The 21,022-nt window shown below is 43.4% G+C and overlaps 5 protein-coding genes across 14 annotated transcripts in view; 3 read left to right on the top strand and 2 right to left on the bottom strand.

Moving 5' to 3' along the window:
- Positions 1-21: 21 nt before the first annotated feature.
- Positions 22-3,452, top strand: LOC6499743 (MICOS complex subunit Mic60). Of its 2 annotated transcripts, XM_032449796.2 has the most exons (9): positions 22-156; positions 410-642; positions 707-1,168; positions 1,220-1,368; positions 1,436-2,131; positions 2,228-2,248; positions 2,334-2,492; positions 2,571-2,859; positions 2,919-3,452. In XM_032449796.2, the coding sequence occupies exons 1-9, from the start codon at positions 112-114 to the stop codon at positions 3,094-3,096; spliced, it is 2,232 nt and encodes a 743-aa protein (XP_032305687.1). In that variant the 5' UTR covers positions 22-111; the 3' UTR covers positions 3,097-3,452. The 2 variants fall into 2 exon arrangements, with proteins under 2 accessions (XP_032305687.1, XP_001954016.1); XM_001953980.4 differs by lacking the exon at positions 2,228-2,248.
- Positions 3,453-3,917: 465 nt separating this feature from the next.
- On the top strand, positions 3,918-6,168 carry LOC6499744 (isocitrate dehydrogenase [NAD] subunit beta, mitochondrial). Its single transcript, XM_001953979.4, has 6 exons — positions 3,918-4,172; positions 4,311-4,352; positions 4,416-4,517; positions 4,574-4,690; positions 4,777-5,358; positions 5,417-6,168. Exons 1-6 carry the CDS (start codon positions 4,131-4,133, stop codon positions 5,645-5,647), a joined length of 1,116 nt encoding a protein of 371 aa, XP_001954015.1. The 5' UTR covers positions 3,918-4,130; the 3' UTR covers positions 5,648-6,168.
- A 23-nt stretch (positions 6,169-6,191) lies between these two features.
- LOC6499745 (testicular haploid expressed gene protein) lies at positions 6,192-7,633 on the top strand. Of its 4 annotated transcripts, none has more exons than XM_001953978.4 (4): positions 6,192-6,373; positions 6,434-6,544; positions 6,675-7,165; positions 7,219-7,633. In XM_001953978.4, the coding sequence occupies exons 1-4, from the start codon at positions 6,192-6,194 to the stop codon at positions 7,452-7,454; spliced, it is 1,020 nt and encodes a 339-aa protein (XP_001954014.2). In that variant the 3' UTR covers positions 7,455-7,633. The 4 variants fall into 4 exon arrangements, with proteins under 4 accessions (XP_001954014.2, XP_014766205.1, XP_014766206.1 ...); XM_014910719.3 differs by having other exon boundaries at positions 6,672-7,165; XM_014910720.3 differs by lacking the exon at positions 6,192-6,373 and having other exon boundaries at positions 6,507-6,617.
- A 57-nt stretch (positions 7,634-7,690) lies between these two features.
- LOC6500840 lies at positions 7,691-9,296 on the bottom strand. Its single transcript, XM_001953977.4, has 4 exons — positions 8,606-9,296; positions 8,448-8,547; positions 8,164-8,383; positions 7,691-8,102 (listed from the first exon to the last, which is right to left on the bottom strand). The coding sequence occupies exons 1-4, from the start codon at positions 9,082-9,084 to the stop codon at positions 7,840-7,842; spliced, it is 1,062 nt and encodes a 353-aa protein (XP_001954013.1). The 5' UTR covers positions 9,085-9,296; the 3' UTR covers positions 7,691-7,839.
- Positions 9,297-14,035: 4,739 nt separating this feature from the next.
- The window catches only part of LOC6500838 (mushroom body large-type Kenyon cell-specific protein 1), a 58,403-nt gene continuing 51,416 nt past the window's right edge, over positions 14,036-21,022 (bottom strand). For all 6 annotated transcript variants that reach the window (XM_032449652.2, XM_044716306.1, XM_044716310.1 and 3 more), the window contains one exon: positions 14,036-20,169. In XM_032449652.2, coding sequence (XP_032305543.1) covers positions 17,688-20,169 — 2,482 coding nt within the window. In that variant the 3' untranslated portion in view covers positions 14,036-17,687. The remainder of the gene's footprint in view (positions 20,170-21,022) is intronic.

The following is a 21,022-nucleotide window of genomic DNA, read 5'->3' as shown; positions in this document are numbered from 1 at the left end:
GAATCGGTCGAAATTTAACTTCCTTCCGGGAATTCTTCAATTCACGGGAGCAGAATCAGAAGCAGAAGCAGGAGCAGGAGAGCAGAGCGTGACCCAGCCACCCACTCAACCATGTATCGACTGGCGGTGCGAGATCAGTGCAAGTGCGCCCTGCAGGTAAGTGTTTTTTTTTCGGTGTGATAACGTGAAAATCGATCGTCACGCTGCCCCCTCGCACCCACAACCCGGCGGCTGGCGAAAATACAAGAGGCGCTGGTTATGTCATATCCCAAGCCCAGGAATCAGCCAAAAAACTCCAAAGTCCCAGATGCCACTGCGGTGGGAAGCCTGTGGGTGCCGGAGGGCGGCCAAATGCTTACCAAATCACCGAAAATAGACGCAGTCTCATCTGATTTCTCCCCTTTCACAGCGTACGCTGCAGCAGACCACGACAAGTAGCAGCAGGCAGTTTAGCCAGAGCCAGGGCCAGAGCCAGAACAACAGCAGGAGTAACCGGGAGCAGGGCAACCAGCAGCAAGGACGACAAGGATATGGCTATCAGAGCCTTCCGCCGCCACCAAACATGCGCGAAGCTAGCTTCGGCAAAGTCGTGCTCTTCGTTTCCCCGTTGGCGGCCGTGGGCGGTGTCATCACCTACGCCAAGTAAACTCTGAGATCCTACTCCCATTCTGTTCCCAAACTAAATCTTGAAATTATGTCCCTCCAGGTACGACGACGACTTCCGTAAGTTGGTGGAAAAGAATGTGCCTGGAGCAGGTACGGTCATCAAGGTGGCGCTGCAGGAAGAGCCACCGTTCCAGGGTATCACGAAGAGTGTCAACGAGCAGGTTGACAAGGTCAAGGCCGGCTTTGACACTGTAACCTCTTCCGTTGACTCTGTCACATCCAAGGTGACTGGTCTTTTCGGCGGCGCCAGTGAGGACAAGCCGAAGGTGCCAAAGTTGGAGCAAGTGAAGGGGGACAGGGCTGAGAAGAAGTCCCTGGCGGTCTCGTCGCCTGCTAAGGTTGAGTCCAAACCGATTGAAAAGCCAGCCGTCAAGCCGGTTGCTCTGGTGAAGCCCAAAGAGGAACCGCTGCCCCGCGAGGTTGTGGAGCTGGAGAAGACCATTGAGCTGTCCGCCCAGCTGGCCGTTAAGGAGTACAACCACGCAATCACCGTCCTGAAGAGGTAGGCTGGCAGTTCTGTCCCTTTTTCCCATTTAATTGTGGACATTTTTAGCTTCAACGAGGATGTGCGCAATGTGGTAGACAAGGCGGTCGAAAAAGGCGACAATGCAGTATGGACCAAGTTGAGGAATCGCGCCGGAGCCCGTGACACAGCAGTGGCCACGGCTGAGAGAGCGGCGCGGGAAGCCCAGGAGAAAATTGGTAAGAATACTTCATTCAACGCTCCGAACTTTTAAGAATACTTGTTTTTTTTCTTTCTTTTTGAAAGTTGCCTGTGAGATTGCGTTGAGTGCCGCTGCCACGGCTCAAAATACTAAAACAATCGAGGCTGTGCGCGACAAGATTAAGAAGCTGGTGGACCATATAGCTACCATGAAGGATGAACTATATCGGCACAAGGACACCGCCAGCGTATCTGACAAGTACTGGCTGAACGTGGAGAAGGCGCGCAACTACTTCATTGACGAGATCGAGTCCATTTTCCCGGGGCTAAGTCTGGCCGACCGGACTCTCAATTTGTCCAAGGAGGACCTCGATCTTTTCATCTTGCACGCCTACACCCACGTTCTCGCCTATCAAAAGGAGCTGCAGCGCCTGCAAACTGACGGTGAACTGCGCCTGAAGCGGGCTATAGACTCTCTGCGTGGCGACAGTGATTCGGAGGCATTGCGCGCCCAGCTGGAATACCATCTGGAGGCGGAGCGACGTAAGCTGGCCGTGGAGAACCAGAAGAAGATTTTCCACATCCATGCCGAGTCCGACAAGGTGCTACGCCAGCAGCTCAAGAAGCAGGCCGAGGCTCATGCGGATCACATCAAGGATATTGTGGCACAGCGGGAGACCGATCTTACTCGCAGCTTCAAGCGGGAGCTGGAAGACAAGCTGGCCACCGAGAAGGCCAACTACAAGCTTCAGCTGGCCGCTATGCTGGGCAAGCTGCGAGGCATGGATGCGGCTCTCCAGGGTAAGCAATCTTAGAGTTAGAGCTAGATTTTCGCTCGGTGTCTGAACAGATCTGTATGCGCTTCTTTAATTCCCTTAAAACACGCTGCCCATTTAGAAATTGAGACAGAGTTCCAAGGTACTTTCGCTTGTCATAGTTAGATCTCATTTGAAACTATTTAAATTGTAAAATATAATTGATTAGAACACTTTACTTTTCGCAGAGCGTGCGGATTCGGAACGCACTGCCAACCAAGCTCAAGCTTTGTGGGCCGCCTGCCAAGCCCTGTGGGCCTCCGTGCGCACTGCCACCCCCGGAGTTCACTACAAGGAAAAGCTGCGTCCTCTGAAGAACGAGATCAATGCTATTGCCAAGGTGTCGAGTAAGTCTGCATGTCTTGATTCTCCAAAATCTTTCCATCTTACGATTAAAATTCATTAATGGACTGTCATTTATCCAGAGGGCGATGATCTGGTGGCCGCAGTGCTACAGAGCATGCCGCAGGAGGCTCGGGAGCGCGGTGTTTATCCCGAGGATGCCTTGCGGGAACGTTTCTTGAACGTGGAGCGTGTGGCACGCCGGTTGGCGTTGGTTCCGGAGGATGGAGCCGCCCTACCCATCTACTTACTGTCCTATCTGCAGTCGTTGTTCATCTTGCGACCCGACAACCCCATTTCCAAGGACGAACTCGAAAACAAACCTTTCGACTACAGCAAGCTGGACACTTACGACATCCTGAACAGGGCCAGGTGACAATAGTTTTGTCTTGAAACCAACTAGGATCATAGCCTATCGTTAACGTTTCCAGGTACCATGTGGATCGCAGCGATTTTCTGCAGGCACTGAAGTACTTGAACCTGCTGCAGGGTGCGCCGCGCCAGATAGCCGGCGAGTGGATGAAAGAGGCACGCCTCATGCTGGAGACGCAGCAGGCGGCTAACACCCTAATGGCCCACGCTGCCGCCAGCGGCCTTCTGTATTTGTAGACTACGTCCCCATCCCTTTCTCCTTCAAGGATAGAAATTATACACACACAGACACACCTATGATTTGTTTTTAGTCCAGGAGAAGACGGATCACAGCCCGAGAACGATAGCGAAACAGCAATATGTAATTTGTCCTACGAGAGATCATATATATTACATATATTTGTAACATTTTGTTTAGCTTCAATTATAAAAATTATATATATAGAAACGCCATTAAGTAAAGCCCCAAACAACAAGATTTCTAAGCGCGAGTGCGGTCTGATGGCGATTTCGAAAGCGATAATTGGAACCTAAATTTTCGATTGTAAAAATGTATATTAGATTAAACTATGGAACACAGTTAGACAATTGAATTTGAAACATGGAGCGATTTCCATTTGTGGATTAATTGAACGCATTTCATTTCCACACGAATTTAATTAAATAATTTTTAAAGTTTACACTCTGGGACTAGGAAAGGATACGTTGAAAATAACTAGGTTGGGGGAAATAGTTGCCTGTAATTGGAAAATGCTGAACAAAGCTTAGAAATGTAGCACAAACACATGTAACATTACAAGTATTCCTATAATTTACGATTTTTAAATTGTATTTAAAAATTTAAAATAACCGTTAAAATAGTGTTGGAAAATACGATTTATCCAGGTTCACAACCTGGGGAATTTTTTCTTCGATATGGAATTTCGGATATGATGAAAATAAAAAACGAACAAAATATGCTCGGAATCAGATATTTTTCGGAAAATCATGTCTTTTCGAATTATTTAAAAGTATTGGAAAACAATTAGTATTGAAAAACAGAAAAATATATATCCTGGTTCACAACCAGGGAAATTTAACTCATATTGGGAAATTAAGCAAAAAAAAAAGATACAGCTGATTGAGCTGATCAGCTGATTTGCGTGGTCCTATTGAAATTTTCGGTTCGGCTCCGTGGAAGAAATAAACGCAAATTCTCCGTGCCCCCACAATTTCGCACACCTTACGAATTTCTGCACCGCAACTGAGTTGACCGCTCCCCAATAAGCAACATGTCGATGCTGGCCAAAACCGTAGGACGCACCCTCATGCAGGTAACTGTCGGCGTTCCGATTCCGTAGCTCTTACATAAACACTTTGGCCAGCGCGACGCTGTGCGAATATTAAATCGTTGCTGTTCTGCGTTTGAGGTTATAATCCTAGATGGTAATCATCCAATATCCTTGTTTCAGGCTGCTGCTGTGCGGAGCTATCATACCACACCTTGCGTACGCGTGAGTTTCGTCGATTTTTTCCCGACTTCATGAATCTAACTTGAGAAATAATTTTACTTTTAGAAGGAACACGGGCATGGTGCCGCCAACAGGACCACCTGCACACTGATTCCCGGAGACGGTGTAGGTCCGGAGCTGGTCTACTCCCTGCAAGAGGTTTTCAAGGTGGTTAAATGTGCTTAGGCGAGTCGCTCAGTTAGTAAACATCAGTTTGTTTGCAGGCAGCCAGCGTGCCCGTGGATTTTGAGTGCTATTTCCTTTCTGAGATCAATCCCGTGCTGAGCGCGAAGCTGGAGGATGTTGTGGCCTCCATTCAGAAGAACAAAGTCTGCATTAAGGTGGGAAATGGACAACCTATTCGTATAGGAAAACTTGTTAATTATGAACGTTTTTATTTATAATTCTTTAATGACTCTTTTTACAGGGCATTCTGGCCACACCCGACTACAGCAATGTGGGCGACCTGCAGACCTTGAACATGAAGCTGCGCAACGACCTGGACCTCTACGCCAACGTTGTCCATGTGCGCAGCTTGCCCGGCGTCAAGACCCGTCACTCCAACATTGATACCGTGGTGATCCGCGAACAAACCGAGGGCGAGTACTCTGCTCTAGAGCACGAGTCGGTCCCTGGTATTGTGGAGTGCCTGAAGATCGTCACTGCCAAGAAGTCCATGCGCATTGCCAAGTTTGCCTTCGATTACGCCACGAAAAATCAGCGCAAGAAGGTCACCGCCGTGCACAAGGCCAACATCATGAAGCTCGGTGATGGTCTCTTCTTGCGCTCCTGCGAGCAGGTCTCAAAGCTCTATCCCCGCATCCAGTTCGAGAAGATGATAGTGGACAACACCACCATGCAAATGGTGTCCAACCCCAATCAGTTTGACGTGATGGTAACCCCCAACCTGTACGGTGCCATCGTTGACAACCTGGCCTCCGGTCTTGTGGGCGGTGCTGGAGTCGTTGCTGGTGCTTCGTACTCATCGGAAACGGTAGTCTTTGAACCGGTAAGATAATCTGCATAATCAGAACTATAGACCTCAGATTTATGTTCCGTTTTTCCAGGGTGCACGTCACACCTTCGCCGGGGCTGTTGGCAAGAACCTGGCCAATCCCACAGCCATGCTGCTGTGCGGTGTTAAGCTGCTGCGCCACATCAACTTGCCCACCTACGGCGAGGTCATCCAGAACGCCATTAACAAGGTGTTGATCGACGGCAAGATTCGCACCAAGGATCTGGGCGGACAGTCCACCACGCAGGATTTCACCCGCGCCATCATCCTCAACATGTCCTAGATCAGCAATATTGACTCTCGATCGCCTAGACCACTGACAGTTTTATTGTTGTTGCCGCAGCCCAAAATTGATTTGTCTAAAGAAAAGTCGCCACAAAGAATTTTCTTTCTTCCCCATTTTAAGTTGCCTTCCCCCCGAATGCATTGTGTTTGAGTATTATTTCTGGCGAATATATATGTTTAGTTCAACTACACCGCCCAGCCCCGAATTCTTAGTTTTACCAATTGGCAGTACCCTAAATTTTTAATTAATTTACGTATTATTTTGCCTTCCAACTTATTATTTTAACGATTTTTCAACACCAAATGGTCCTCTTAAGAGCAGTCGCTTAAACCTCAGAAAGTAAAAAAGCTAAACCAATTTAAAGATAGCGAACGACGGCCGCACTTGAGGCGTGTGGCGATAGCAGAAAACACTCAACTCTAAATTAATTATTATTTAAAAAACCAATTGTCAGTTTGAGCTGTCTAAATTTTAAGTAATACAAACAAAAGAAAAGAAAAAAGAAAGCCCAAGAAGCATTTTTGTGTGCCTTTTTTTCGTAATGTCGCGACGGTTACCGGCTTGGCAGAAAATGGCCAGCCATCACTCGCATCTTGTCCACCAGTTCCTTAGCCAAACACCCTCCTGGGAACATCTCTTCCACCTGCCCGGACGGCAGTCATACAACTGTGATTTAAGGTTTAAGGCGCCGGTGAAAGTGCCGATCGAAGAAAGTCGTCCTCGGTAAGTTTGCATACATTGTCCGGTTGTTTCTGAGATCCTTGGAACGGTCTTTGTGGCTAGCAATCGGTGTGGGGACAACCGGCCATTAGCAAAGCCCCAAGAAGCCCAGAAGGCGAGGGGCTCACCTCATCAACGAATATTGGCCCAAAACAATCTTACCCCTCAGCAGGGGTAAGTAGATATTCCGGATGAATGTTTGCTTTGAGAATGACAGCCTTTGCTTGATCTGTGATCTCTCCTACGAGTACTTACCTTTTCATAGATTATTTGATTTGCATGTTCACGTTTGTCCTTTAAGAAGGTCCGAGAAGCCAACCTACTCCCGGAAGCGTCTCGCGGACCTGGCCACCCCCAAAAGGAAATTCTTTCCGCCTCAGAAGATTTCTCCAAGTAATTTTGGAGAGGTCCTGAAGCGATCCATTCGTAGTACCATCGGGGAAGCCTCTTCGAAATCATATGAGAGATACCTCCAAGTAGCTCCCAAGAAACCCTTTAAATTCAATAATCTTGGAAGTTCTTCCAAGAAATCGGCCCAACGCAACCTCGATGACCTTTTTGGAGACCTCGATTCCCGCTCCTCGAACTCCTATACTGTGGCGTCCGACCGCCTTGTGGAGTTGGCCAAGAGCAAGAAATCGGAGGAACCAGTCCCCAGCGAGCCTTGGAAGTTGACCAAGGCGATGCGGGACTTTCAGCCCACCCAGCGGCTTCTGGATCTGGCCCACAAGCCATCCTTTACCAAGGAGAGGCACCCTCCGTTTCAGATAAACTGGAGTACCCTTCACTACAAAGGTGGGAAAATAAATCCTAGACTATCATGACCCCTTTTATTAATCCTTTTGCAGCCTCTTCGAGGACTTCTCAGTTGGCAAAGGCAACCAAAAAGATCCCTAGCGATTGCCTGATGAGTCCCACGTTCAAGAGCGAGGTCAGGGAGCCAACCGAACGCCTCATTGAGCTGGCCAAGCCGAAGCTGCGAAAGGACACCTGGACTAGGACCGCCCCATACCAAGTGCCCAGCCGGGCGCTCAAAGCCAAGATCACTCCGCGGCTGATAGAGCTGGCGAGGCCGAGGCTATGACGTGATTGTAGGATAGTTTCCATATCGCTGATAATGGAATTTTGGAAAATGTGTGTTTTAAGGAAAGAAAATTAAGCCTGTTGTGACAACGAAAGGAGAAAGTGGTCGTGCGACGTGCCAGATCGCTATCGCTTTTCGTTGCCAAAGTGGTTCTGATTATATTTTATGTTAATTTTTAATACTTTGTTACTATTAATACTAAGAGGGAAAGGTAGAATCGCCAAGAAAACACGACGTTTTTACTAAAAATTTATTATAAAACGTGAAACCAAAGACGGCCGAAAGAAAGACGCTAATCTTAAATAACCAAAATGCCAAAAAACGGTACGTGAGTACGTGGACACGGGACGGGACTGCGACCACATCTTCACGATCCTCCTCCACTCTATCCGCCCTTGGGCTTGGCCAGCTCGATGAGGCGCGGCGAGGCCTTCGCCTTGAGGGCCGCCGGCGAGATGGCGAAGGGATTCTCCCGGATGTGCGTATTCTCGAACTCCTTGGGCTCCGCCAGCTCCTTGATGCGCGAAGAGGGCTTGTACTTGAGGGCATTCGGGGCAATGCCGAAGGGATTCTCCTTGACGTCCGCCAATCCCTGGTTGGCATCGCGTGTAGTGAGCGGCTCGGACATCTCCTTGATCCTGGCACTCGCTGAGGGGGATTGCGGCATTAGCTACAATACCTTCTACACTATCCTGGAAAGGATACTCACGCTTGTATTTGAGGGCGTTTGGGGAGACTTTCTCCGGCGATTCGTTGATATGAACGTTTTCCCGCGTGACGGGCTGGGAGATTTCTTTGATGCGCTTGGAGGCTTTGTAGTTCTTCATTTCGGGGGTGAGCTCCCAGTTGCGCTTCACCTCCTCGTGGAAGGCCCTCGGGGTCGAGAGCTTCTTCAATCGTTCGCTGTCGCTCGCGCCCTGCTTCCGCTCCTGATGATTTTTCGGATTTGAAGTCAACATTTATTCCAAAAGTGAAATCCCAAAGAAAACTTACCGGTTTCGGGGGCGTTGGTACTTTCTTTGGCTGGGCCAACTTCTCAATATATTGGTCGTGTTTGGCCAACGCCTTCTCCGTCTTCTTTTTCTTCTTTTTGCTGTAAATTTTAAATATTAAAATAAACAAAAATATAATATATATTGTCTGAAACATACGGCTTGGTCAGCGGCCTGACGTTGGCCAGTCGACTGTAGAGGGACAGGAAGCTGTAGCGGAGCCACCGGTTGAGGATGGACTCTCCGATCTTGTCGCCGCTGTGGATGGCCGAGCGACGCCGGTTGAGTAGCCGGCGGACGAGGGGCAGGGCGAGCTGCTCAGTACGGGTGTGGGACTGGGCGTCGCAGGGGCGCACCATCTCGATCGTCTTGCTGAAGAGGCAGGCACACTTGGGCACGAAGCGGCAGGTGCGCCGGATGGGAATCGCCATCTCCATTAGGCGGCGCCGCTTCACGAACATCCGCTCGTGGCGCCGGCTGAGCTGCTCCAGCTCCTTGCCAATGTCCCGCACAAAGCACTCGCCATCGTACGGAATGGGGTCGGTGACGCGACAACAGTCGGGACGCACTGCATCCTTTAGCTTGAGGCAGGTGGTTAGCTCGGGGCTGAGGTCGCACTTGAGTCTTCGGATGGTCATTATAGATATTTCCGAATTTTGTTTGCGTGTCTCTGGGCCAATCTACTAATTTTATATTTTTTCCTTTTTTTTGTAATTTTTTTTTTGGTTTTTTGTAGTTTATAAAACCATTTAGTATCTGTCCGAATAGAAACCTACGTTCGTCTGTGAACTGCCAGTTACATTTCAAATTGAAATTTCCAATACACTGAGGACTCTGACAACTCTGGGAAGGGCTACCCCTGACCGGAAATAAAACGATATCGGGATGTAAAGTTTTTATTTATTTTTTATTGACAGTATTCATAAAAATACTGAGAGTATGCTCCAAGTTCACATCATTACAAGTAATAGTTTTGTTTGGGGTTTGTATTCCTCTGTCTCTGTTGCAAGTTGTTCTTTAGTTTTTGTCTTCTGTGTGTTTTTGTATCTGCCATTATTGTATACCTGCTATTTTTCTTCAATCTCCTCACATATACACAAATCTTAGCTCTTGATTTAGCAATTTTTGATCCGTAACCTCGTCTTTCCAACTGGTTCGATTTTATACTTTTTTACAATGCTTTTTCCATACACTTGACTTGGTTCGAAAGATTCATTTTGGTATTTCGGTAATGTTCTTGACTCGTTACTTAACTTCTTGCAATTGGAATTCGGCCCATGGGGGCCTTATTCATTGTCGGTTTTAGACAAACAAAATAACCTTTGAACGAAAGTAGTAAGCATAATTTTAATAATAATTTGTTATACACTCACATCGAACTTATGCAATACACTCATACATATACAAATATGTACTATAAATTTGAATTTAGCATTTACTAGGTCTTATTTTTTTTTCTTTTTTAATTTTTGACAAAAATTTTGCTAATTTGAATTTAAGTTATGGTTTTATTCCCTCCTTTCATATTTAATTGGTAGAAAATCCCACTTAGCTTTCCATTTCATTATTTACAAAAAAACGTTCACACCAAATTAAATAATGGGATATTCCTTCAACTTTTCAATTTCTCCATTCAAATTTTGGTTTCTCTTTGGTTTTTGGTTTTTACATTTAAACCAGTATTAGATTTAGTAAATTTTCCTTGCATATCGTCATATCGTATACATTTTTCCTTAAATATATTTACTCCGAATTTATCCAAATTACTTTCGCCAGAAATATTTATATTTTTTTTGAAATTTCATTGAGTTTTTGATCCTTTAGATTTATTTTTGACACGCTAAATATATAATATATGTATATGGATTACCAAAAGGTTTGCTGTTTCTTTTTTTTATATACACATACGATTTTGTGGTTCTCATAATTTATACATAGTTTCATTCCCTAGATTTTCCGATTTTCCGAACGTTATTTTCTTTATAATTTTCTGAATTTAGACGTCTCTGTATTCTGTTTTTAGATATGCCTCGAATCGGTTGGTGATTTCTTGTCTTTATTTTGATACTTTTTGTATGCCTTGTGGTTACATTTTACCAGTTTTTACCAGTTTACCAGTGCTTGGTTATTTAAATTTTCCTTAAATCATCCTTTAGTTTGGTCCCTGAAGCTGTATTGAGTTTAGATATACGATTCCTTGGCTCGTCGGTAGTAGTTTCGGCCATTATTGATTTTGGTTCGGAATTGTCCAAAAGTGTTAAGTGGGTTCGAGCCGAAAAACAATTCCCGAAAGTCATGAGAGTCAACTTAAGAACTGAAATAATAAAAAATCCAAAAACAATACTCAATCGACCGAAAAACAAAAGTTTCAATTGCATTTCCTTCTTCTTGTTCTTGTTATATAACTATTATTACTGGTGTTGTTGTTGGTTGCATCTGTTGAGTGCCAATTGGTTTCTGTTCATATCTTGCATGTGAAAATGGAGCAAATATTGGCCGTGTTAGAAGACCCGAGGCTCCAGGCGCCTATCAGGGCCAATATTTACTTTGGGCTATTGTTCAGTTTATAGATTAATTCTGTCGTCTGTCAATTATAACTATTGCATATAATGGTATTTAATATCTTGTTGCAATTGTTAGAATGTGCTTAGTTTAATATTCATATTTCCATCTTAAGTTCTGCTTAAGTTTTCTTATCGGGATGCTGGGGGTGTGTGTGTGAAAAGAAAGCCTCCTGCGGTGATGAGTTCAAAATAAAAACAAACAAAATTTAACTAAAATATTTTGTTTTATTAATAAACGTTTAATCCGTAAATATATTGTATATATCTTGTTGTTGTTGTTGTTTTTTTGCGTTTAAAACATAATAAGTAAATAATAAGAATAACGAAAATTATCAACTTAAACTAGTTATGTGTGTGTCTGTGTATATTTAATAACAATTATGCACGCTTTTCTAAACAAAACCTATGATTTCGGCTGCTTTTGTTAACGGTTTACATTAATTTAAGGTTTAGAATATATGCGTTAAATGTACTTTTGTGTAAATCATATTAAGCGAAATTCCATTATGTTTATAAATTACTTATCAAATTAACATACATATTTTGGATTTATATTTCAAAGCAGAACAAAATAAGTTTCACATGTTTTTCTGCAGTTTAGGTCGTTTTCTTCACTTTCTGTTTAGTTTTCTGTTTTTTAATCTCTGCATTTTTTTTTCCTTTTGTTTCGGCCTTATGGCTAAAACACTTTCTGTACTTATGGGCTATTGCTAATAATAATGCGAATTTTCTCATATGCTTATTGGCTTTTTGCTTTCGGTTTTCTGTCACTCAAAAAAATGTTACACTTTTTCGCTTTGAATTTTGCAGTAATTACTTAAATGCAAAAGAACTGCTGTGTTTTGGATTTGTTGGTTTTAGTTTTAGTTTTAGTTTTAGTTTAGTTCGTACCAAAAAGTCTAAATTTATAAATTGTACTTACATCAGTTTGTTTGTTGTTGTAAAAATAATGGAAAATATTCTCAAAACTCTTGCCTGGCTAAGATTTAAGTTTCTCTGTATGTGTTTTCGCCAATTGCTTACATCTATTGAAGTTCTTTGTTTACTGATTGATTGATTGATTAATTATGAATATTATTTTTCTAGGGCTATTGTTGTTCTGGCTGTAACTGTAACTGTGTGGAGTGGTTGTTGGTGTGTTTTTTAAGATTTAATAATTGAAATAAAAATTGTTTGTCATTTTTTTTTTTTATTTTTTTCAATTGATATATTGATTCTTTTTTTTTTTGCCTTGCAGTTCGATTTCGTGCTGCTTCTTTTTTCTTTATTCTGATATCTGATTTCTGAATTTTAATTTCTGGATCCTGGACTTTAGACTGATTCTATTGCTGGCTGGCTATAATCGAAGACTCTCTATATACGTGGCTATTGTATCGGTTATGTGGCTATGAATACAAATCTGTTTTGAAAAAACTGTCGTGTGTGTTGTATCTGTGTTCGCGGGGACTCCTGTTAAAGTTAATTGCTGTGGCTATTTCTATTTATTTGTGGCTATTTAAGTTCTGTAGTAAGATTAGTACTATTGTTTAATAAAATTGTGGTTGCTGCTGTTGTGTTTGCTGGTTGCTGGTTGTTGTTGGTTGTATTTGTGGATATAGAAAAAAGAAAAGTACAATCGACCTTAGGCTGTTTGGTTTGTATCTGAGATTCAAACTCTTATCGTTTGAATATTTTCAAGTATATATTTATTATATTAGTTTTCCGTTATTATAATTATATATATTCTTTTTTTTTTTTCAATTTTTAGTTCAATTATTTTTGGGCTATTGTTGGTTGGTTGTTGGTTTTTGTCGGTGCTGGTTGTCGCGTCTGGGCTATTGTTTCTTAGCAGTTTTCGCTTAGATCTTTGCTGATCCCGGAGGATGTTTCCTTCGCTCAAGTCTTGAACATAGGAGAAAAGTTTTGAGTTGCATTTTCTGGCTTGTGATATTTTTTTTTTTTTAACAGAACAGAACAGAACAGAACTGAACTGAACTGAGGGAAAATGTGAAGAATTTGGGTTTAATTTAGAGGCAGAAGCGTGCGCATAATATTGGAAACCTAGGAGTAGTTAAGTTCTACGTAAAAAGAGTTATGTGCACTTAAAATGATTTTTGATTTTCGATTCATGCGATAGACACGCATATATATGAAATGCATACATATGCATGATTCGTCCTTCTTGGCATTGGCAAAGAAAGCTCGTAAATTATATTAATCGTTAATGTTAATATATCTGTTGATGGTTGCTTGGTTTTGTTTGAAACAATTGCACTATAGTTCAAATTATGTTTGCCCATTTAAGAAAGTAAAATAGAGGATAATAACCTATTCGATAATATAAAAATGGAGGAGAATACCACTGCGTTAAATGAATGTTGTCTAATATTTACAAACCATAAATCGAGGCTAACAACGCGCTAAACGTATTTAGTCGTACAATAGTAGAATAATAATTATTTTAGTGGCTACATAATGTTTGAAAGTGGAGTGATTGATTTACGTGAAGAAATTTTGATTCGCCTACGGTTAGGTTAGATCATAATAAATGGTAATCATAGTAATCGTAATCGTTTTATGCGCTAAATTAAACTCGAAAATAATCACTAATTACATGTATATGCACTTATATTCAGCAAATTTTGATTCGCATTGAACAAATTAGATTTTATACACAAGTGTGAGCAATTTCATTAAGCACGCTAGAAACTCTCTCGATCTCTACTCCTCTACACTCCTCCCTCCATTAAATCATTTTAAACAATTACATTATTAATATATCAATTTTAGCTTGTTGGTTTCTTGTTTTCATCGCATCATTTTATACAAATATTAACTATTATGTTGTAGTAAACAAAGAATAAGTAATGTATGGGTAATCAATCTTGTTTCTCTCCGAAAAATAAAACACGTACCTGAGCGTTTTCGCGTGACCACCCCGAACTGATATTGGCCAGGTTCACTGGCTCCAGTTGGCCAGGTGAACACGCAAAAATTCTATACAATTCAACATTCTCAAGCTGTTACTCAATTACACTCGATTGGTTTTGTTTTTTGTTTAGACCTACCACTAGGTTGACATTTTGACTTTCGACTTGGTTGCTGCAGTTTCTTGTTGTTGTTTGGTTGGTTAGGTTTTCACCATATCCCTATATCTGGGAGCTTTCCTATCCCCTATGGAAGGGAGCTCTGGACGTCAGAGGTCCAGGGCGTTTCAGGTCCTTCGCCTCTGAAGCGCCCCGTATCCCCTGGCTGTTTAGTCCGTTTTTCGTTTTTTTTCCGTCAATATTTTAGTTGCCTTGGAATTTTTTTTAGCTAAACATGCTTCGAAACAGTTTCTCGAATTTTTCTTCTTACAAATGACTTTAGCTTTTGCTTTTATTTTAACATATTTTTCTTAATAACGTTTTTTTTTCTTAAATTTGCTTATTTAAACCGTATAATTGCACTTTATCTTGTTTATTATTTTAGGTTTGATTTTGTTTACTTTTTTACATCGATATTTCATTTAAATTTTTCTTAGACGTTGCGAACCTTTAATCGTGATTTATTTTTGTATAATTTTGCATTACAAAAGACCCTTTTTTAATATTATGCTTATTATGCCGTTTTGCAAATCGCTTAATTTTGACTTGAACTGGATATCCGTTTTTGGTTTTTGAGTAAACATTATTCCAAAATATATACAACTATATATGTTCTGAACAGTATCATCGTTTTCTTGTCTGTATTTCTATGTTTTACCTTTGTTTTACTTTTATTATTTTTTTGTTTTTAGGTTTAGTGATGTGTGCCGTAGCTTAAGAAATTCTTCTTTCTGGCCAAGTGCAGCAGAAGGGCCCTCGAGGATTTCGGTTGCGAGGCGGCCCTTTCTTGTGCTTGGTTTTGTGAATGATTTGTATCCGATCGGTCTACAATTTCTTTAAGTGTATGTGTGTGAGTGTGGGTGTGTCTCCGTTATCCATTAATCTTTAATCAATTTAATCAATTCATTTCCCGTTTGAATGGATTTGTTTTTTGTCTTTTGCATATGCCTAGCCAACATTATTTCAGAAAATGCTCTTCAAAATTTTGGATTATTAATCACAGATAGTGTGTCTAATATATATGTATGTATATATAATAAATATGTATGTATACTTCAAATATAATTAAATTAGCAATAAATACTTTTTTGATTTATTTCCGTCCATCCATCCTCCTTTGCTTTATCCCCGATTATTCTTCATATAATAAACAGTTTTCCTTTTAAATCCTTTTTGCTTTGCAGAATATTTTGTTTTTGTTTTTTTATATCAAATGCATAAGTTAATGAATTAATTTTATATTTTAAGCCTTAACGTTTAATTTTGCTTTCCATGTATTTTTGATTTTTGATACTAAACCACAACATTTACGCACATCAAATGTAATTTTGGGAGATTAGCCAATAAATAGTGTATTTTTGGTATCCACTTTTCGAGTGGAAATTATAATAATTTTGATAAATAGTGTTTAATAAAGACCTCCTCCTCTCTCTTTTGGCGGATAATGACTTCCCCGCTGAAATATCTTCAATTTTTTAGCTGTATTATAATTCACTAAATATTTTCACATATTACCAATTTTCCTTGTTTCTTTTTCGCTTCTTTTTTTTTTAAATATATTGTATATCGTTTTTGTATGTTTTCACTTTTGACACTTACTAGCTAGCACACAAAATATGTTTTAGGTACATTTATATATTTTTCATCTATTTTTCATTACGCAGACATTCAGTAGATGTGTGTGTTTTTAACCATAGATAGAACCAAATACTTGGTGGACACGTCGAAAGAGGGCCTAAAGAGGGTGTAGAGTGTATAAGTACGTTAAATATTGTATATGTTTTTAGTTGCTCAAAATGATCATGTGTTCTGGTTGAGGTATACGCGTAGTGATGAAGACACACACATACATAAATATACAAATATATATCCATATAGTATATAGTAATATAAAGTCTTTATATATTTATGCTTTGATTTCACTTTTTTGGTGGATAGGCGACTGTACATGAAATGTGTGCTCTCTCACAATAATTTCTTTACTTTCAAGCCGAAATCTAGAAAACTTTCAATATTAATTTCGATTTTAAAGCCTAAACATAGACAATATTATTTTTTTTACGTTTTTTTTGTATTTTTTTCTTTTTGAAACACCGAAACATTATAATTTAGCTTAATTTATTTGAATATTTTTGGAAGAGGGTTAGAAAAAAAGAAATTTGTGTATGTTAGGGGGAGAATTTTTAAGAGATGTGTTCTTTTTTTAATTTTAATAAGGTTGTATTTTGTTTTCTGCGATTTGTTTGCGTTTCCTTTGGATTATTATTTTGTGTGCTCTTTCCTAACGTTCCGCGCTCGCTCGCTTTTCTTACTAATTTATTTAATTTGTAAATGTGAAGGCAGCTTTGTTTATTGATTTCCGTTTTTTTGTTTATATTTTTGTTGTATTTTGGTTTTTTAACTCTCAAACTCAAAGGTAAAATAAAGGTTGCATTTTTGTGGTTAATTTTGTTTCTCTTCTTTTTCGATTTAACTTTTGAATTTTGCTATTTTTTGGTGGTTTGGTGTGTGTTTGTTATATTTTTTTTATTGTAGATTTCTTGTTTTATTATTGCTTATTGCTGGTTGTAGTTGTTATTGATCGGATATTGCTGATGTTGTTGTTGTTGTTGTTGTTGTTGTTTCTGTTTATGGTCTTTGTTGTATTTGTTATTGTAGTTGTTGGCTTTACCCATTATTCTGTCTATGTCAGAGGCGTCTGAGAGTCCGGAGATCTTGGCCATTTCTGGGCTAAGCTGAGCTGAGCTGCGCACTGCGCCTTAGAAAGTTGTAGAAAATTATGGAGAATGTATGGATATCATAAGTACATCTAGATATGCTTATGGAATGTGAGAAAGAGAAAGCTCAAGGCCCGGGCCCAGAGCCAGGACCGACCCTCACAGACGCCGATTAAGTTGGCTGTTCGATTGACTGCTGCTGTTTGGACTGATTTGCTTGTTGGCTGTATTATTTTCTGATTTCTGATTTCTGTTTCGGCTATATGTATGTATATAGTAGGCCCATTGGACTGCTGTTGCTTTTGTTCTTCAATTCAATTAAATTAACGAAACAAAATGCAAAAATTGAAAACGGTTCTTGCTCAGTTTTGGTCTTAAGGTTTTAGTTTTGTTTTGCTTTTCGTTTAGTTTTTAGTTTCAGTATTTTGTTTTTGTTTTGTTTTTAAGAAAGTTTGTACAAGAGAATGCCTATTTGTCGATTGTCAAAACGAAACAAGAATATATTGGCTATTCACCAGCCCCAATCGTCGTCCTGAATGATCGAATGTTATCGAATATCGAACTTTTGGCGCCTAATCGCCGCTGGTGAATATCCAAAACATTGCATACGCCGGGGGGCACACATAAATGTCGGTTTTTTGTTTTCTGTTTTTTTTTTTAGTTGATTACACATTAACTAAGAGCTAGCGCACATTCGCCACTCGATCGGCTGGCCTGCATACACATATCTATATATATACTCTATATAGTGTACTATCAAGAGAAGTGGCTTAATTTGGTTTATCCTGCTATCCTGCTGCTATCCGGCTATCTGGCTATCCAGCTAATCCTCCCCCATCCCCTAGAAGCTGTAGTAGTGGGTGGCCAGCGGTGGCCAGGCGAACATCGGCTGATCCTATAACTGATCCTGTTCGGCCTTGATCTGGGCCAGTTTTTCGTGCAGAATTGAAGACGGAGCGCCGCCGCCGCCTCCGCCACCGCTTTCCAGTCTGCCCATTTCCGTTTCCGCTTCGCATTTGATGTGACTGTTGCTGCCACCGCCTCCGCCGCCATTGAGATCCATGAGTTTGTGGTGGCTTTGCTCGCTCTTCAGGCTGGAGACATCCGTTTCCGAGTCTCGCGAGGTCATCCGGCTGCTCCGCCCGTTACCGTTGGAGGTGGCCTGTCCATTTCCGTTTCCGGCGCCGTTGCCGTTTCCGGAAAAGGAGCTGGAGCCCTTGTTCTTATTGTGCGCCAGGTCGCTGTTGTTGTTGAGGTTGATGTGCTCCTCGTCGCTGCTGCCGCCGCTGTCGGCGCTCAGCCGCTCCCTCTTGATGTCCGGATAGCCGCTCGGTCCGCCCAGGGGACTCCCTGACCGCTTCACGCTCTCTCCGCTGGCGCTGGAACAGGTGGCGGCGTAGTCGTTGCTTCGGTGGTTGGTGAACGGCAACGTCTTCTTTACCAGCAGTTGGTCCAGCAGGGCGTGGCCGTTGGTGCTACCGTTGCCCGCCACGGAACTGCCGTTGGACGTCGCTGCCGCTCCGCTGGATTGCAGGGTCTTCCGGATGATGCCGTCGTACATGCTCTCCGTCATCTCCAGGGCGCTCTTCATCGGCCCGTTGTGCTGCGGATTCCGCATGGCCTCCGCCATCCGGTTGAAGTCCAGGCCGTAAGCACTCGTGGCGTTTGGCTGGGCCCAGAACATATTCGACTGAAAGGGCATCTGCGGAGTGGCAGCCTCGAAGAGCGCTGGCAGCTTGAGGCCGTTGGGCGTGCCGGCCGCGGCTGCTGCCGCCGCTGCTGCAGCTGCCGCCTGGCTGTTGTTCTTCAGGGCGTTGCTGAGCTTGGAGTTACCCGGCTTCAGCTTATCGAGGTGCAGCTTGTTGGCCGGTCCGGTCAGGCCTACCAGGTCCGGCTGCGGCTTCGGCTCCCGTTTCCGGGGACGCATCAGGTGCCGCTCCTTCACCTTGTACTCCAGTGTGGAGTGGGGCACCCCGTAGTAGCTGCCCGCCCGGTGCACAGACATCTCGCCGCGCTGCACTGCCTTTACCGCCTCGACCAGGCTGTCGCGGTCATAGTTGCGGTACTTGCCCCGTTTGGGTCGGGTGCCCTTGCCCGCCGCCAGAGCCGCGGCTTCCTGGGCGCTAAGCTGCTGCTGCTGGTGGTGGCTCAGGTGATGGCCTCCGGCCGAGTGGTGGTGATGCGCCTGGGAAAGCAGGTTTGGCGAGGCGCCGAAACGCGAGGTGTCCGTGCCGCCGATGATTTTGGCCACCGATATGCTGGGCTTCTTATAGCCGCTCGTGGAGCTGCCGTTGTTCGAGCTGCAGTCGGAGGAGTTACCGTTCCGCAGGGATTCCTGTTCCTGGACCCGATTCTCGTTGATCTGGCGCTGGATGTTGCTGGCCATCATTTTCTGGATGCTCGACGAGGAGCTGGCGAGGCCATAGCCTCCGGCTCCCCCGGATCCTTGGGCGACGGCGGCGGCCAGCATAGGCGATGCTGAGTGGGGACTACGGTTGCTGCCGTTGCGGTTGTTGTTGCTGCCGATGCTGTTGTTGTTGTTGTTGTTCAGCGGCGAGAGACCCGGCACGCTGACCTTGAAGGACGGAATCTTCAGAATGGGATCCTCGGTGGCTTCGTTGGCGTCCAGCGAGGAGTTTGTCTCTGGCGTCTCTGACTTCGGCAGGCGGTGTCTGAAGGCGGCCGCAACATGTTGCTGCTGCTGTTGTTGCTGCAGCAACGAGCCACTGCCGTTGCTCTCCTGGTTGGCGGCCAGAAGATTCAGCAGGGCGTCATTCATTATCGCTCCGGCTCCTCCACTGTTGGCCATCACCAGGTTTTTAATCACCTCGCCGACCGTCTGCGTCTCGTCCAGCTTGGGCATGGCTCCAATCCCGGCGGATTGGACCAGGGTGTGCAGCAGGGTGTGCAGCAGGACATTGGCATCAATGGCCGGCATCGGTGGTATTCCCCCTCCGCCTGCGCCCGGTGTCCCTCCCCCACCGGATGCGACACTGTTGTTACCTGGCAGTCGGCCCATTTTGGGTGAATCACGCGGATCCTGATCGTCGCCCAGATCGCTGCCATTGTGCTCCGAGAACTTTCGCAGCTGGACAAAGTCCGGGGGGTAGCCCGCAGCCGGGGTAGAGGCATTGCTGTCAACGTCTGCCTCGCCGTCGTCGTTAGAGTCGCCCGCGTCCTGGTCATCAGCCCCAAGATCCGCATCCGATTGGTCCAGATCCTGCTGCATCTTAAACAGCCTCTCGACCACGAGGGAGCGCGGCACATGGCTCGTCTTCCGGTTGCCCAGCTTGTTGGCCACCACGTCCTGCAGCGCCCGGCTCAGATCCTCCTCGCTGTACGCTCCTCGCCCGCTCGGCGTGGGCGTAGCACAGGCTCTGCAAAAAGATAATATTTTGTTAATTTACTGGTCTTGTCTTAAGCTTTGAATTATTATTTTAGGGTCAGTTGGAAAGCGATAGTTTGCTTTTAGCTCCCAGGTGGAATGATAAGATATAGCTATCAGATTTATTTAAGGTTTTTCCCAACAGAACGACCAAACAAAGTCCCCCAACTTGCAGTAGCAAGTCAGCAAGTCAATCAACTTTTATCTGCCGGCAATTTTCGTCAGTGGGTTCAGCTTTGAGGGTAATATTTTTTGGCAGCTCCATCAAAGAACTTGACAGCCACTTCCCACTTTTTTTGGCTTAGTAGAAAGCACTCCTTTTTGGCACTCTCTCAGGAGCACACAGGAAACAATTGGGGTGCTTAAATAAGGATGTTGGGAAATTTAAACTAATAGTCAAATATTTATTTAGTCTTTATGGTAGTAGTCTTTATGGGGGAATATATCCTGAAGGCCACTGCTTTTTTCCCAGTGCACTCTCCAAATCGCACACACATACACTCCCTCACAGATACGGGCACTCAAGAGGACTGACAATGAGTGCTTCTTAAATGTCTGCAGCAGGCAGAGGAAAACAAGGAAAAGACGAGGCTGGTGTCAAAGGCAAAGCCAAGGATGGCATGCAATCATATCCTTTTTTGTCGCCCCTCAACTTTTCGGTGGCCATTTTTTTCGGGGCAGCTACAGAAACAAAAGATGACAAGTCAGGGGAGTCTGGCTGAGTGGAGATTGAAGGAGGGTCTCGGGTGGGGACTCGGAGAGTTTGGGGACCGAATATGTTTTTGAAGTTCATTAGACGAATGCCAAAAAAAAGGGAGGAAAGACATTTTCCTCGCTGGCAAAAA

Source organism: Drosophila ananassae, chromosome 2L (assembly GCF_017639315.1).
Source record: "Drosophila ananassae strain 14024-0371.13 chromosome 2L, ASM1763931v2, whole genome shotgun sequence".
In the NCBI taxonomy this organism is placed as follows: domain Eukaryota; kingdom Metazoa; phylum Arthropoda; class Insecta; order Diptera; family Drosophilidae; genus Drosophila; species Drosophila ananassae.
The sequence above is the reverse complement of the archived record's forward strand: the minus strand, read 5'-3'. Positions and strand labels throughout refer to the sequence as shown.